General features: G+C 41.4%; 1 protein-coding gene across 4 annotated transcripts in view; it reads right to left on the minus strand.

Annotated features, from left to right (window-relative positions):
- SLC24A4 (solute carrier family 24 member 4) overlaps positions 1-15,597 on the minus strand; it is a 93,590-nt gene extending 77,993 nt beyond the window's left edge. The window contains exons 1-2 of one of the 4 annotated variants that reach the window (XM_021292460.2): positions 14,824-15,597; positions 12,232-12,339 (exon numbers count right to left, since the gene is read on the minus strand). In XM_021292460.2, the coding sequence (XP_021148135.2) occupies positions 12,232-12,339; positions 14,824-14,980 (265 nt within the window). In that variant the 5' untranslated portion in view covers positions 14,981-15,597. Of the gene's footprint in view, positions 1-12,231; positions 12,340-13,896; positions 13,915-14,474; positions 14,787-14,823 lie in introns of those variants that run through there. The other 3 variants (XM_065063633.1, XM_065063635.1, XM_065063634.1) reach the window with 3 other exon arrangements.
- Between the last annotated feature and the right edge of the window lie 634 nt (positions 15,598-16,231).

Here is a 16,231-nt window from a genome sequence, read left to right on the forward strand (position 1 = left end):
CAGAATTTATCTCTAAAGCAAAAAGAAAAAAGGAAAAAAAATAAAAGAGAGAAAATAAAAAAGTCAAATACACATCCAGTCAAAGCACACGTGTATTCACATATCAGACTTCAGGAAGAATCAAAACATAGTGTAACTCTGGTTAATCTCGTAATTGCAAGAGGCTTTTATCCATGGCTGTTGAATAATACGATCCCAGTTGCCTCTCCAAGATTAAGTGTATAAAGCCATCATGCAACTAAAATAGCAAGTCACTAAAGGGTATGCTACACCATTTACATAAAGAAGAGAAAGATAATTTTCAGTAATTATCCCAGTAAAAGAATTACTATTTTATCCTTAAAATACCAATATACTTACTAGCAGAATACAAATGCATTAATTGGGAACACAACGACTGGAAAACTTTGAATTTTTACTCCTATAAACACCTAATCTGATAAACTATTTTGAAACAAGCAATCCATTTGTTTTTACCACATTAAAAACATTAATTTTACAGGTAGAGGAGGAGGCATGGTATTTTTGCAGAGGAAAAAATAAAACAGAGCAATTAACTGAATAATGTGAGGGTAAGAAACAGGTGCCTCACTGACAAGCTACATGACATTTACACTCACTCTAAATGAGAATTTATACTGTGGCATCTAAGTAGGTGCAAATCTACCATTGGGAAAGCCAGGATCATCTTCATTCTCTGTGGAGAACAAGGCTTCCTACTATAAAGATGCTTTTCATGTTCAGAGCCCAACCTAACTGGATAATATTTGTAGAAGGGATAAAGAGATCTAGGTTCCCCACTAGTGCTTAATTAATTTTTTGCGCAGTGAGGGAATAGAGGAGGAAATCACCAAAGGTAGTTGCTGCAGCAGCCACAGCTACAATTGAGGATTTCCTGGTCCCCGTGCCACGCTGAAACACTGAATCCAGGTCTCTTGCAGCAAAGATTGGTGTAGAAGGTTATCATGCAGCCCTGTACATTTCATGTCACAGAACTATTGAACACAAACTTCAGCTACTGCATTAAAATAGTCATTAAAGCAAAAGGCAAACTTATCTGTAATTTACAAAAAGAGAAGCAAGATTCTGTTGTAAAAACTCCAAACAATATGAACCCAAAACTCTCTCCACTTAGTACAGTGACTGAACTTAGTTTTCTATACAAAACAGATGATAAGCTGGTTTTTATAATAATAATCAATGTTAGTTTGGGGTCATGACTGTAGGTACTCCAGAATCATGAGATATCAGCCCCTACTACAGCCTGAACACAGTGAGATGTCACAGGTGAAACACATTAGCACAGACACACAACCAATGTTGTCTGACACAGCCACTTCCCACCCAACAACCTGGACACAGGAGGTCCTCATCTCTCCCACAAGTTATCAGATGTGCTGGCCCTCACAACTGAAAACCCTTTGGAGAAGGACAGAATTGACCCACAGAGCACAGCTGGGCACCTGTCAAAAAGTATCTGGCAGAGGTGCAATCTCTCCTCAGAGCTGCACAGCTCTGCTCAACTCCAGTCTGCAGTGAGCAACCTAGCAGGACCAAAATATTTGGAATCAGTTACTGGATAGAAGGGAAGAATTTTAGTTGTGAAGATGACAATTTTATTCTTTAAGAAGTAATATAGTACATGCATCATTATTCCCATTCCACTTGCAATCTCATCCCAGGTGATTAGTAATGCTAGTGGCATTTGTATAGCATTCAACCCTGCAGGGGCTGGAATGAGGGAGAAAACATTGAATTTTGAAAGTGCTCGACAAAACCAAAAGATTCCGCAAATAATTTCACTAATTCTGCCAAACCTGACTGATTTCAAAAGCCACTATGCTTGTAGAACATAGTACTTTTTAAGAACCTGAAATATTTGTATGATCACAGCAACTGTACTTTTTTCAATGTAACATCTCTTACATTTGAAAATCGGTCTTGTACCTACATCTATGGGTACAAACTGGTAAAACAGTTACCAAATAAAGAGAATTTCACCAGTAGTTATTTAGCTGTGACTTTTTGTTATTCATTATTATTATTCTTTAGCCAGTCTGCATTATTTCTTTAAAGCAAATTTGAGACCAGAGTGCAAAATGGATATTGTGACTGTTTCATAAACAGTTATAAATACTAATTTCAACATGAGCAATTTGTGCTAGCTTTGCTACCTCCAAGACTACATTAAGAGTAATATTATTTCTACTGGCAAAACCCTGTAACACCTCAGAAAAATCAAACTCTGAGTTGTCTGCAACCAAATTCCATGCTATACAGAAGGTAACTTTGAACCAAGTTGACTGATTTCCCTGTACCAGCCTGTTGTCTTGCAGAGAAAGCAGCCCAGCTCCAACCTTTAATTACCTAAGTAGTACTTACTAAAGTTAGTTGCCCTGAATATCCACAGATTAAAGCAGTTCTGGAGACGGTCCCAGATAGTCTTTCCAAGGAAGAACTCTCCTATCAGGTGCTGTTACTAAAGAATCATAGACAATCAAATAACTATAGTAAAACCAAACAAAATTAAAAAACATAATTGATCAACTTCAAATCTGAAGTACTTTTTACTCCCTTATAAGTCAGTTATGGCCAAGACAACACCTCCCCTCCCCTCAAAAACCTTTGAGTCAGGCACAAACACAGGTTTACTCACACATTAGAAAATACTGCTGGACTATTTCCTTCTGTTTCAGTCTGTAAGCAACAAGAGTTGCTCATTTTATGCCTGGTATGGCACAGGAGTGTTGGTATTTTCGACAGTCCTTCTCACACAGTGGTCCCAAGAACACATTCCCCAGAGGTAGAACCATCACTGCAGCACGGACCCGCTACTTCCCTAGTCACAATTTTTCATCTCCATTCTCTGTAGATGGCAACCTGCCCACAGATGGGCTGGGCAGGCATCTCCTCACCCCCTTGTGGGAGCAACTGAGAAGTTCTATAACTTCCAAGGTTCCTCCATCAGTCCTTCTCCCTCTAAGTGGAAGAGAAGGAGAAATGATAATTGCTCTGTAATATAGCATTCAGCTACCTGGCATAACGGGCTGGGAAGTGGTAACCACTTTACTTCCCAGAGGCAAGATGGATACTTCACTTGACAACCTTTAGATATCACTGGAAATCACAAACATTCATCATACTGAAGCAGTCCTGGGTTTATCCTTGACCCATTTATACTAGTGCCTAGACTTGGTGCCTCATTTTAGGCTTTGTAAAGATATACAGTGGGGGGAAAAAACATCCTGTTCTGAAAAGCTACATTTCTCATGAAAAAAAGCACAGTAAGAGTCAAGTCATTATGAGGTGAGCAAGAGGGAGAGCGGAGAGGCAATGGAGCAACAGCTCCGGGCTCAGTGAACTTAGTATGGCTACAATTTATGACTAACAGGAGGAAAAAAAATGGACCCCCTCTGCAGACTTTGGGCAAGCCACTCTGCCTTTTTCAATCTTCTTTTTCCTCTTCCATTTCCATTAGGTGCTCTTAGGGGCTGCCACTGCATCTCACAAGGACAAACAACACTACAGCTCTGCAGGGACCCTCCTCGTCTCCCTCCACCCTCAACCAGCAAAACTTCTGTGCACAACTGAAAGAGGACTAATTAACGTGCTAGCTCTGACTTCTTCCCTGTCTAGCCAATCCTGGCTGGCCAATCTCCTGAGAGCACCACAATGCTCATGGTTCATTAAGTGAGATTCAAAAAAGGAGAGAATTATAATATTCCAGATAGTTTCTTTCACATCTGTAAGAGGCTACATAAAAATAACAAGAAAAGGCAAATGGACATTGGAAACTCATCTCAAAGTTTCAGTGCAGGTAAAGGAAGCAAAGGCTAGCAGCAAGAGCGAAGGGGAAGACTTGTGAAAGGCTTTAAGAAGGTAAGAAAGAGCCTTACAATTTTAGGCAACAGCAGCCAAAAATCCTGCGAAGGGATTTAAGGAAGCGTGACATTATCGGCAAAGAACGCAACCTTTATGAAGGCATGAAAAGTATTTAAAGAGAGAAGATTCTCACCAAAGAACTAAACCAGAAACAGCATCTCACCATCCAGCATCAAATCTGTAGGGCGCAACCTCACCTGCTGTAAACTGTCAGGGTTTTAATGACATAGTGGAGTTAAGGCAGTGCACACCAGTGTGGATGTGGTCCCAGAACACTGAAAGAATAAACGCCTCTCTCTTAATGAGTCTGTGTTTTGGGTTAGGAACTTACAAAATTCAAAGCACATGCTGAAGCACAGTAAATGAAAAAAAATAAATAAATCTACTTTCTCTATTTCAGCTCTTTGAGCTTCTAAACATAAGTTTCATCTATTTTAACTTTACCATTCCCAAAGTTTAAATGTTTCCCACCATCTGTGAATATTTACATCTTGCTATTCAAAGGTTTAATAGATCTGTGCAACAGATCCAGTCATATTACCTTCAACCCACTGAACAAGTCAGTACATCATATGCAAGGGAAAAATAATTCATCAGGTTTTGGCAATCTCCGAGAACAGTCCAACAAGCAAGTATGTATGGAAACTGCACAGGCAGAGGCTAAATTATCTTCTTGTTCACAAGAAGGCACATTTGCCACTATTCCCCACCAGGGGTACAGAATGTCACTCTCTCAAGATTGTTAATGCAGCACCTGTCATTAACATTAAACCATTAATTTAATGCTGTAAATAAAGGAAACAATTGAATGAGCTCATATACATGTACCTTGTGTTCCACCTGAAGTATCTGCTCTGCTGTACTTCAACTTATCAGTAGAGTCCCAGCAGGAATGAATTTGACTCAGATTCAAAGGCTATTACATTTTCTACTATAATGTCTGTCAACTTTAAAGAATAAAGGAAACCATCACCCTTTATTGCCTGAAGGTCTTGCCTTCCTGTAGAACAAGAGTGATGCCAGTTGAATTGTCAACAGGTTCATGGAATATTTTCAGCCTGCTGGGTGGATAACCACATCTATTCTGTAAAAAGTCATTGGTAGTAATGAATACAGTAATAGATATGTATAATAAAATTTCATAACCTATGAAAAAATAATTAACTTATGAGGGTTCTTATCAGAAATATCAGCAGAACAAAGTTTAAAATTAATATACTCCAATGAAATTCCATGTTGTGCCTAAGTGTATTTTTAAATCAGTCATTTTAACCCTCAAAACAAACACTGCAACTCAGAGAGACAGCTGAGGCTAAGGAGGGTCAGGTTTTGGTGAAGCTTTCTAGATGACTTTATATCTAGATGGCGTCATTACTACAAGCTCTGAAAATGTTCCTCCTTGATACGCAATCTATGCTTAAAACAACCAAACAACAACAACAAACCCATCACACCCCACACAACACTAAAAAATAAATCAAAAAATCAATATAAATTGTGAATGCTTCCAGTTTTATGTGCCAAACACAACTGTAAAAGGTAGCCCTTTTGTAACTTAAGCCCTTTTTAGAGACTTCCTTTTCTTTCTAGTTTCATTGCCCAACCAAAACCAAACTTCTCACCACATTTTGATTTTTCATACATCTTTTATCAGTACCACTGCTTACCACTCCCCAGGGCCTGCCTCCTTGCCCTGCTATTCCCATGATTCTCCCATGGCTCATTATCCAAATTCAGCCTCTCTCCACTCATATCTTTGCGTCCCTTTCACCAACTCCAGGCTCCATGACTGGATAATCTTATGTTTTCTACCACCCAGTTCCAAACCTCAAGTTTCTCTATCACTCTTGCAACATTTGCAACATTTTAGAAATACCAGTTTTTGTTTCAAGCCTGCTTCTTGGTTTCAGAGCAAAGACTTAGCTTACACACAGTGCACTTCAACTGGACCAAAATCATCTATATAGAAATCTAAGTCATATGAAATAAAGATCATATCAAGTAACATTTTTATCAGGTTTAAGAATATACAGTACTATATTAAATAGTATTTATTTTTGTTTCTTTTGCCCTTGTTTACTACATCTCTAAGTGGCATTTTTGTCAGACACTTATTTACTGTGTGTTAAACCACTTCCTGCAAACTTGGCACCTAGACCTGGGGAAATGGATAAATTACCCTGGAGTTCGCTTTCTGTTCTCAGCTCTCCAGGGGATGCTGCTGGCAGGTTGAGCCAAAGCACAGAGAGATGTTTGTCTCATCTCTTTCTACTATTTTGGATGTCAGCATTAATACACTACTAGAAAATGAACAGCTCAGAGAGAAGGTTGGTTATTTTTTTCTATTCTAGCTTCAAAAAAAGCACATTTCCTAAACTGGTTCACAAAAAAAATAAAATAAATAAACCCCAATTAACTTCAATGACATCTACCTGCCAACCCTTTTAACACCCACATCAATAAGCCAGACAAAGAGTATCAGAAGTTCAACCTAAATCTAGGTGTGAATTTTTATTAGGAGACCTTGGAAGCCACTCAAGAAAAGCTTGCCATTAAACATTTGTCATTTGCCCTCAACTAGTCCACTAAAAGTGGTTTTAAATTGTCTCACATCTATCTGCCCCTGGAAACAGAAACCATTCAAGTGAGATCACAATCAATAAAGTTTACCGCTCAGCATCTACAGAGACAAGAGTGAGCACAGACACACTGGAGTGAGGAACAGCCCAAAACCAACCCAAAACAAATAAAACTCCACAAGCATATGACAAGTGCCTACAGCAATAAGCTACACGCTAGCTGGTTGGTAACTCCTTCCACTACATAAACATATGCATCTGTGCATATATATACACACACGCTGGACACTGCACCTCTATGTTATGTGAATACCATATGCATAAAGCAACTAAGAAAAATTTTCTTAAATCTTTCTTCATTTTCATTTCCTTTTGGAACAACATAACAACAGGATACTTAGGGTTGGTAAATTTCCTGGTCTTTGAGGGTTAAGAAATTGTAGTAAAGAAACATTTTAAATCAAAATGTATGCATAATCAATAAATCTATCATACTACAACAGTTGCACCTTACTATGCATCCTGTATGAATGCATAATAAGAGAATTGCAGGTTATGCTGAGCTTACCAATGTAGACTGTTCATGAAACAAGGGTAACAGTGAAATTATTAATACCACCTCCTTAAATGTGGGGGTCTAAGGCATTTATCCCTGCTACAGAATGGACGTTTGATCTAGGGAAGATCATGAGCACATTGTTTAAAGGAAATATGTATTATCACATTGTTCAAAGTGAATTTACATCAGCACAAAATGATGTATTCTACCAGCAACAACATATGTTTAGATCAGCATTTATTACACAAAGTTTATGTTTTACATATTAAGGTGTCTATAAGGATGAAGGAAAAAAGTACACATCAATCCAGCATATTAAGAATGATGCATTTAACTAAGCACAATGTTTGTTAAATAAAATTGATGGAAATCGATTCTCCCTAGAGTGTCTTCACAACAAATGTACAAGCTTCTTCTGTCCTTTTGGAAAATTACTTTAAGAGTCAGTTCTACCTTCCCTAGGCATTGAGAACACCATCATTGATTTTTGCAGAAAAAGTAACAGCCTCTTGTAATTTCTATGATATGTTAACAAAACTGTCTTCTGCAGTTTCTGTACAACGTATCACATCCTACATGAGTCCCCAAGGTTATAACTAACAGTGTAAAATATAGACACTTAATGACTTTTGATCCTGACTCAGAACTCAGTTATACATATGCTGCTGAGAAACACTTCATTTCACTGTACAGAGTGATTCTTTTTCTGTCACTGCAAGAACAGAAAGCATTGCTACAGTGAGCCTTTTAATTCTAAAGTAAAAAGGCAGCATGGCTCAGAAATAAATGCTACCCCTGCCTTTCCCCCAGCCCACAATTCATCTTTACCCACTGATAACAATGGGAGGAGCACACTTGAAACAAATCCCCAGCTATTTAAAATCAATGTAGCTCATGAACTGTCCACACCTGACAAACCACTGGGCAGAGAACCCACTGACTCTTCCAGTTTCAAGGCAACTCACTAACTAGTGTCAGAAGACTACTGGAAATATATTCTGATAAATTTTTAATTCACAGCAAGTAGTTTAAACATTTTCTGTACTGTATACAGAGATTACTTGAAAATATTAACAATAGAAAGGAGTCCAGATCAGCTACTTTAGCAGCCTAACACAACCCAGTGGTGTCACATGGTTAGAAATTTTGCACCATGCAGTCACCCAAGCTTGTAATTGCTCTGAAAACGTTCCTTGGAGTCCTGGAGGACATGGAGTCATAGGAACATTTTTAAACAACAGGCAAAGCCATTGGAGCAGAGAAGCTATAAATCAGACTTGCTGGGCAGATGGCACTGCAAGCTAGTAAGCTGATGGTAGATGGAAGCAAGAGCTTGGGTAAGACAAAAAAAAAATCAGTCATAAACTAATGAGATCTGTTAAGATGCTAGAGACAACTACTATCCCTCTTCCTGATCTCTCTGCTTTAAGTGAGGGTCAGATCAACACCTCCTCCCACAGAAATTTACCCAGGAAAAGTTTTCAGAGACAACAAAAAGGTAGTTTGGTTTCCCTCAAAGAGGGACACCCACAGCAGCCCTCTGAAGAGTTAATATGAAATGAGCACAAGGTTCCTAATTCAAAAATTTCAGGCTCTCATGATATTTTTGAAGTCTGGAGCTTTCTATAGACAATCTATAAGCTCTCCAGCCTGGCTCCAGGACAATATAAAGATCTGAATCTTTTCCTGGCAAAGGAGCTTCCAGCAAAGGGGAAGTTTCAAGCCAGGAATGGTCTTCAATGGAAAGATGCCACAGAGTACATTAACTTTGGTGAAGACTTTTTCTTAGTCCAGACTAAACTGAGGGTGGCTTGGTGCTCACAAACACTCTACCTCCCACCTGCATGTGACCTACAGTTCCTTTGCTGCTGTTATGGAATAGATAGTATCTATACCGCCTTATGACTGTGGAATAGTTACTATCAGAAAAAGTGTACCACCTCTTAAGATATACATTAATATCAGTCTCTCTAACCTCCAAAGGTCAGAAAATCCTTCCTCCTCTCTCTATCTATATATATTCATATATAATATACAAACACATATATGTATTTTTCTTTCCCTTGTCAGAGCCTGAGGGTTGTTATTTGAAGCTGCATTGCCAACACTTCAAAGTTTTTTCTCTTCTGATACAATTGCCCTAGAAGCATTGATGTTTTCCAGAAGAACACAATATAAAAAGATCTACTTCAGTAAATGAGACAATCTCAGACAGTGTAGGCTATGTGAGCTTCTAGCAGACAGCACCTTCCACAGGCTTCTTACATTACTTCTAGAAGCTTATGGAGTTTTTCTCCTAAGATATATTACCAAGGGTGAGCCTTTCTTACCACTGTCATGAACCACAAGGTTCTCATGGTCTTAAACTTCTATAACTGCAATTTCTGACAACTGGGGATTTTTTTCTAACTTGCATGCAAGCAGGAAAAGAGGGTGAAGTGGTAAATAAATTAACTTTGTTGAAAGCCTCTGGGAAAAGGGAAGTAAAGCTGCAGACTTGTGTGGGAAGCTAATAAAAAGGGAACACAGCAATAGCACTGCAATGACACAAAGGATTAACAGGCTCTCAGCAAGAACCTGTATTTCCCAAGGTGGTATGAAGTTCTTGTATCCTAAAAACACACAGAAAAACATTTATATAACATAAGAAAGCTGCTATATACCATATACACATCCATGCATTTGTGCTTAAGGCAGATACAGAAAGGACATACATAAAAATAACTATTATACTTCTCACAAAGGATCCTACAGACAACACTATATTCATACAATATATATCCATATTAACTATCTGTTCTTTAGATTAAAAAAAATGACCAGAAATAAAGTCCAGCCATTTAGAGTGTTTGACAGCACATTCCTGTGACTTTCATTACACAGGGATAAGCATATGACTGAAAACCACATTCTCTCACCCATCTTCTATGCAACCTTGATCAAGTCTCTCTGTCTTTCCTGGGACTACTTTCTCCAGACATAATCATGGGGTTACACAAGCTACACTCTCATGGAGATGAGCTGTGCTACTTGCTTCTTTTTGAGAGGTTTTAGGTCATTGTACCTTCTTCTCATTGTAGAGCAAATCTTGATGTTTGGCTACCAGATAAGCTGGGGGCACAGGTGGCAGGCAAACCAGACCACCCCTGCCCTATCCCTTCCACCCCCCAAAAAAAATCACAAATCTACAGAAGTTGTTACAGAGCAGTAACGATTATGGGTTCTTACAGACCCATTCCTGTCCAACAAACATGAATTTCAGGTATTTTTCAGATGCTCCCTTTATTTGCAGCTATCTTACATCTAGTGACTCTTGCAGCATCTAAATCCCCCCTTCGGTTGCAGAAGATGCAGAGATAAACTGTACATAACTGCAGAATAACAGGACGCAACTGAAAAAAAAAGCTACAATTGCAATCCTGTGACATATTTGATCTTTAAATCTGTGTTCTACCAGAGGGAAAACCTTTAAAAGGAAAGGCTAATTCTAGCATCGTGACTAGAAATCACTAATTTAATAAGAGTCTCATGATATTTTTCTTAAAACCTCAGCATCCTGAAGCATATCTCAGCCTCTCTTGTGTCCAGCTCTTGTGGTTACAGAAAAAAGTGCACCTCAAAGACCTGAATTTCAGAAAGCACATCAAAATGACCTGGCTGTATTTATTTATTCCAATTGTTCTTAAACTAACCTCACAATTTTAGAGGACTGGAGGGAGCTGACCTATTTGCTCTAAACATCTGGAGAAGTCAGCACTGCTCCTGGTATTCCAATTTACACATAAGCATATGTTTTCCCTTGGCAGTTTCATCATATCATTGTGAAAAAGTTCTCATTCATGCTAAATGGAAATCCCCATCAAGAACATTGATGGGCATCTTTCTGATCCAGCTTCTATGATTTTGTGGCCTTTGTTGGCTTGGCTTCAAGTGTGCTGCAAGGTATGTGTTCAGACACGATCACATTGGTGCAACCACATATGTGGAGAAAAATTAAAGAGGAGAGGGAAACAATAGTATTTTCTGACTATTCACAAAGAATAATTACATGTTTCCAAAAGGTCATTTGTTTCTTCTTTCTTGTCTGTGAACAACTTTGACAGAAAAATCAACAGCATCATGAAGTTACAGATGCAGACAACAGCAAACTAACCCACAAAGTTCTTAACAGGAGTACAGAGAAGCTCTTGGACATCCAGATGATACAGATAAAGCTTTTGGACCCATGTTCTTTGCTTAATGTTCTTCCACTCCTCTCTTAGAAGCATGAAAGCACAGTAGTGTTCCTCAATCGATACAACAGGTGCCTCAGCATTGCAATAACCATGTAACTTAGGGAAGGAGAGTACTGCTCCAACCTCTTCTAGTGACTGGGGCAGCATCCCAGAACTCACGCTGTCACTGTCTGCAAGAAGGCACAGGCTCTGCTGTCATCCCCTAGTTGATAAGAGTCATTTAAAAAAAAAAAAATAAAAATAAAAATCTAAACTTTAAATTCATTTGGCTAGTGTCATTGGCAAAATGTCTCATCTCCCACGCACCGTAAACCACACAGAGGCATGGAGGGAGTGAAAGGAAATACACAGTGGAAAGACAGATGGGAAGATGAACGCATTGTGGACTAACACTGATATTAAAATGCGTCATCTATCCCTGACCTTAATCAATTATTATCTCATGGCCAGGCTAGATACCCTGAAGTAAAATGGATTCCAGGGTTTCCATTTTAGTTACCTCATCATCCCCCTCCACACAATATAAATACCTGTTCTGAACATATTGTTTATCATTAAACTAGCAAAACGTGATTAAACGTATAACACTAATGAACACAAATCACTGTGCTCAGATGGCATCTCAAACACTGCATGTTTAGCTACCCATAGTTTCAAGAAGACTACACCTCTATTGCCAGTTCAGCATCAGCTAGACAGGAAAAATCACCGAAAGAAACAAAATTAAAGAATATTGCCAGCAGAAGTCCCATAATGACCCCAAGACATTCTTATATCATAACATTAACTTTTAGCTTTGATAAAGTCATGGCATTATATAGCACAGTAAACCTTATTTCCAAATGAAAGAGTCCTGCTGTTTTTTAAGTTGGACACTTTTATGTTTACCCTAACATATCACTGCAGCTTGGTCATGACAGCACTACACAAAACATCTCAAGAGCTTATAAGACATCGCGAAGTTTTCCCATCTTACCTGGCTCTGTACAGTTAAGTTCAGATGTCCAATTAGATGATTCCATCAACTTTCTATTCCTCCATATTTCTGACATAACACGTCTGTCAGCAACAGTTGATTCTTGGCCTATATTAAATAGAAAGAGGTTATGCTCGCTGTCACTAATTTTTTTTCCCGCATCATCTTAACTGGACTATATGCCCCTACTAGCAACAAGCATGGACAGACCATCAGCATGTGAACGCAGCAAAATCAAGGTGTGAGTGGGGTGCACGCCAACACACATATGAGAGGTGCTCCTAGCTACAAAGGGTGAAACCAGCTATGATGGTGCAGAGCTCTTCACACATTCTGGCTATCAGGATACCTGTCTCTGAGAATGCCCAGCTGTGACCCCCAACAGGAAAATATTCCGCAGCAAGCAAACACTGAAGCCTGCACCTGTGAAACTCAACACTTAACAGTTCCTATAGATGAAACCAGCCCAGCTATGCTGATATAAGCAACAATCACACTTCCATTTAGTCATATGCACTTGCACATGTTACGTTACTGATTTATCAAAAAATAAAAACGCATATGGACATGTTCCAGTTACATTTTGGTTTATTCTGAGTCTAGGGGCTGATCTTTTCAGTGTTGGGTATACTTGACAATATCGATCCCTGCATAACTTGTCAAGGAAAATGGAAAATAACTACACTGTGAAACCCCACAAGTCTTAAGAAAAACAAACTTCTTTAGAAGTCAGTGGAGCTTTGCCTAAACTCATATTCCAGAAGCATTGTCAATGGAACTTGCTGAATAGAGTACAGAAGGAGCACTTATGATAACGCAGGGTATGCAATTATAATAATCAAAAGAAGAATAGAACCCCTTAATTAAATCACTTCCATCTCAACATTATCCATTTCAAATGAACATATTATAATAACAAAAATTCTTCTATGGCTGATCTTAGAGTTTATATTCACCCATCATGTAATGCTTGTGCCTTGCTACAGCAACTCTTGCAAAATAAATCTAGCTTGGACGTTAGTTTGGCTAGAGTATTTGCTAAAATAATCTGATGGCACAATTTTAAGAAACTTAGAGAACAGACAATCAGTGTTCACAGATCCAATATACTGTAAATTAGCCAGCTGAAAAAAAAAACCTACCTGATGCAGCCTACCATCAAAAATCAGGTTATGAGGGATTTAGTTGATAACCCAAGAGATTAAAAACTTTCACTAGTCATAATATTTTTAATGCAAACCTAAAAAAAAAGTTTTTAAAAACTTATCTGCAACAACAACAAAAAATAACTATGTAAACATAATCATACCCCAATTACTTGCTTTTACAAGCCAGTAAGTTTATGAAAATAGCTGGTGCAAGGGAGAAGAAAAAAAAAAAAAGAAAAAACAAAGGCATGACAAACAAACAAATAAATAAATAAAGCAACAGTATACTCTAAAACCACAATTAAGAAAAAAGACAGTTGAAAGTTCTAAGATGAGCAATATGCTAATATGGTCTAAGACACTGAATTCTTACATGGAAAGCTCATTGCCATCCTAGATGTATCTCAAACAACCTCAGCAATAGTTTGAGCACATAAGCATTAGAAAGTCCCACCAGATTTTTCTTCCCGTAAAGCACACATTTTAATTTCAGCTTTATTTTAAGCAGATGACCCACCCTAATTCTGCTGAATTCTGATTTTCTTATATTAAACATGGATGTAGAATCTGGGCTTAGTTAGATGTTGTTCTTAAAGCCTCGAGGACTGTTGGCAGTTCTACCTAGAGTGCTGTCCCAGCAACCTTAGCCTTCATATCTGAGGGATGCAAAGCATATTGCAAGAAGCGGGCCTGAAGCTGCATGCTTACAGCCCGAACTGTGCCAGGAGGCAGGAAAAACATAATAATAATAAAAAGGGAGCTATGTAGTTAATTATAAATACATCAGTTTACCGACAGGGCACTTGCACAAAGGATGCAACAGACTCTCTTATAAAACATGAGATTAGCACTGTTCCTTGCTTAAAATACAGGATTTTCTGTCAAATCCACTCGGGGTGTGGGGGGAAGGGGAGGAGGGTGGAAGAAGATGGAGAAAACAAAACAAAACAAAACAAAAATAACAGCACTTGTAGCTGCTGGAGGCTTACAACCTAAAATGAAAGATGGCCCGAAGTTGCAGAAGGGACCACAAGCGGCTGGAGAGGACTCAGCACTGATGCACAGGCAGGAGAGAAACTACATCAGGGACGTTACCTGGCACACAGCTGGCCCATGATTGCCCTTTGATTCCCGACCTGAAGCCCCCCGAGATGCCGGCGGGACGTCTCCCGGGCGGGATCGGTGCTGGGAAGCCCTTGGCCACCAGGCGCCAGAGACGCCGCTGCCTCTTGTCCCCGGGGCTGCGGCCGCGCACCTGCCCGGCACGGGGGTTTCTCCTGAGGAACCCGCGCCGCTCCTCCGCCTCGCCCGCCCGCTGGGGTATTTCCACGGAGAAACTCAAAACGCGAACAGCCGCGGACGCTTGACCCCGCCAACCCCCGGCCGCTCCAGCCGCCCTCCCGGCCCTGCCCGCGTCCCCGGTCCCGCCGCCACAGCCACTCACCCAGTCTGGAGAGCAGGCTGGACATGCACCAGGCGAAGAAGAGGATGGCGCAGATGAAGCCCAGCTGCTGCAGCAGCATCTCCCGCCTCTTGCGAACTTTCCTCAGCATAAGCACCATGGTCTTCGGGGCGGCAAGCGGCGTCTCGTCCGGCTCCATCGGAGCAAGCGCGGGCGCCGAGGGGGCGGCCAGCAGGTGGGTCGGAAAGCGGGACTCACTCCCGGAGGCTTCCCGCGGACGGCTCCATGTCGGGCAGGCTGCAGCGCGAAGAGAAGCCGATGCCCAACGGCTCAGGTCGGCAGCGGCGAAGCAGAGAGGCAGGTGGAGGCGCAGGGAGGACGGCGGCAGCAGCCCGGAGGGCGGGGGCGAGGCGCCGCTCTCAGGGGCCGGGCTGAGCCCCGCGCCCCACACGCACCATGGCCGGCGGCGCAGGAAGCGGCGCGGCGGTTCCTCTGTCAGCGGCCGCCCTACAGCGTGCGGGGGGCTGCGAGCAAGCCCTGAGGGAAAGCGGCATCCATGCAGCTCCCCACCCACCCCCCAGCTAAGTTCAAAGTTTATCCCTTTCCTCTCTCCCCCCGCCTCTACCAGACGTTGGCGGCGGGTGGGCGTAACGGCCGCTTCCGTGTGAGTAGCTGCCCCCCGGGCTGTCAGCGCGGCGCCGGCAGCCGCTCCCCCGAGCGCCTGGTCAGCCCCCTTCTCCCTGCCCCTCTTCTGCAACTTTCTGGGTGCTCCTCCGGCACCCCTAGCAACGCGCGTGTACCCTCCCCCACCTCTCGGCGGGGGGGCGGAATTAACTGGTTAAATTAATCCTTCCCCATGAGCAGCGCAGCGGCTGCCCGCTGCCGGTGTTGCCGGCCGTGCGAGGAGGGCAGCAGGCAGCGGCGGGTGCGTGAGGGGCCACGGCGGCCGTTGGAGGGGGCGAAGGGGCGGGGAGGGCGGGTGTCGCCGGGTGGTGGTGGCGGAGGCGGCACCCCCTGTGTTCTTCCACCTGTCTCCAGGAGGTGGGTTTCCAGGTAGACTTCCACGGGGGAAAGGGCACTTCCCTGCTCTGCGGTGTTTGCACCGTAACGACCGTGTGCAGGTGTTTAGAACGACAAAGTGAATGGCCCATTTTGTGAAACGTCGGTTAGTTCCAGACTGTTCCAAAGCAGACTCTCTTTTTGAAACCAAAATTTGGTATTTACGTTAATTAAGTGGTTACTGTTAGCCGACAAGAATCGTCCCAGGAATTTCCTACAACAGGACAGACATCAGTTCTGTATTCCTTCAGGGTATCCAGAAATGCCGTGCATGTCAGGGAGTGCATGTAGACAAAATGTGATTAACTCATCTTTTTGATACAGCATATGATTTGTAACAGAAGGCCTTTCAGGTGATTCCCTCTGAATCTCTGCCCTTATACTTCCGAAC

Source organism: Columba livia, chromosome 5, assembly GCF_036013475.1.
Source record: "Columba livia isolate bColLiv1 breed racing homer chromosome 5, bColLiv1.pat.W.v2, whole genome shotgun sequence".
Classification (NCBI taxonomy): domain Eukaryota; kingdom Metazoa; phylum Chordata; class Aves; order Columbiformes; family Columbidae; genus Columba; species Columba livia.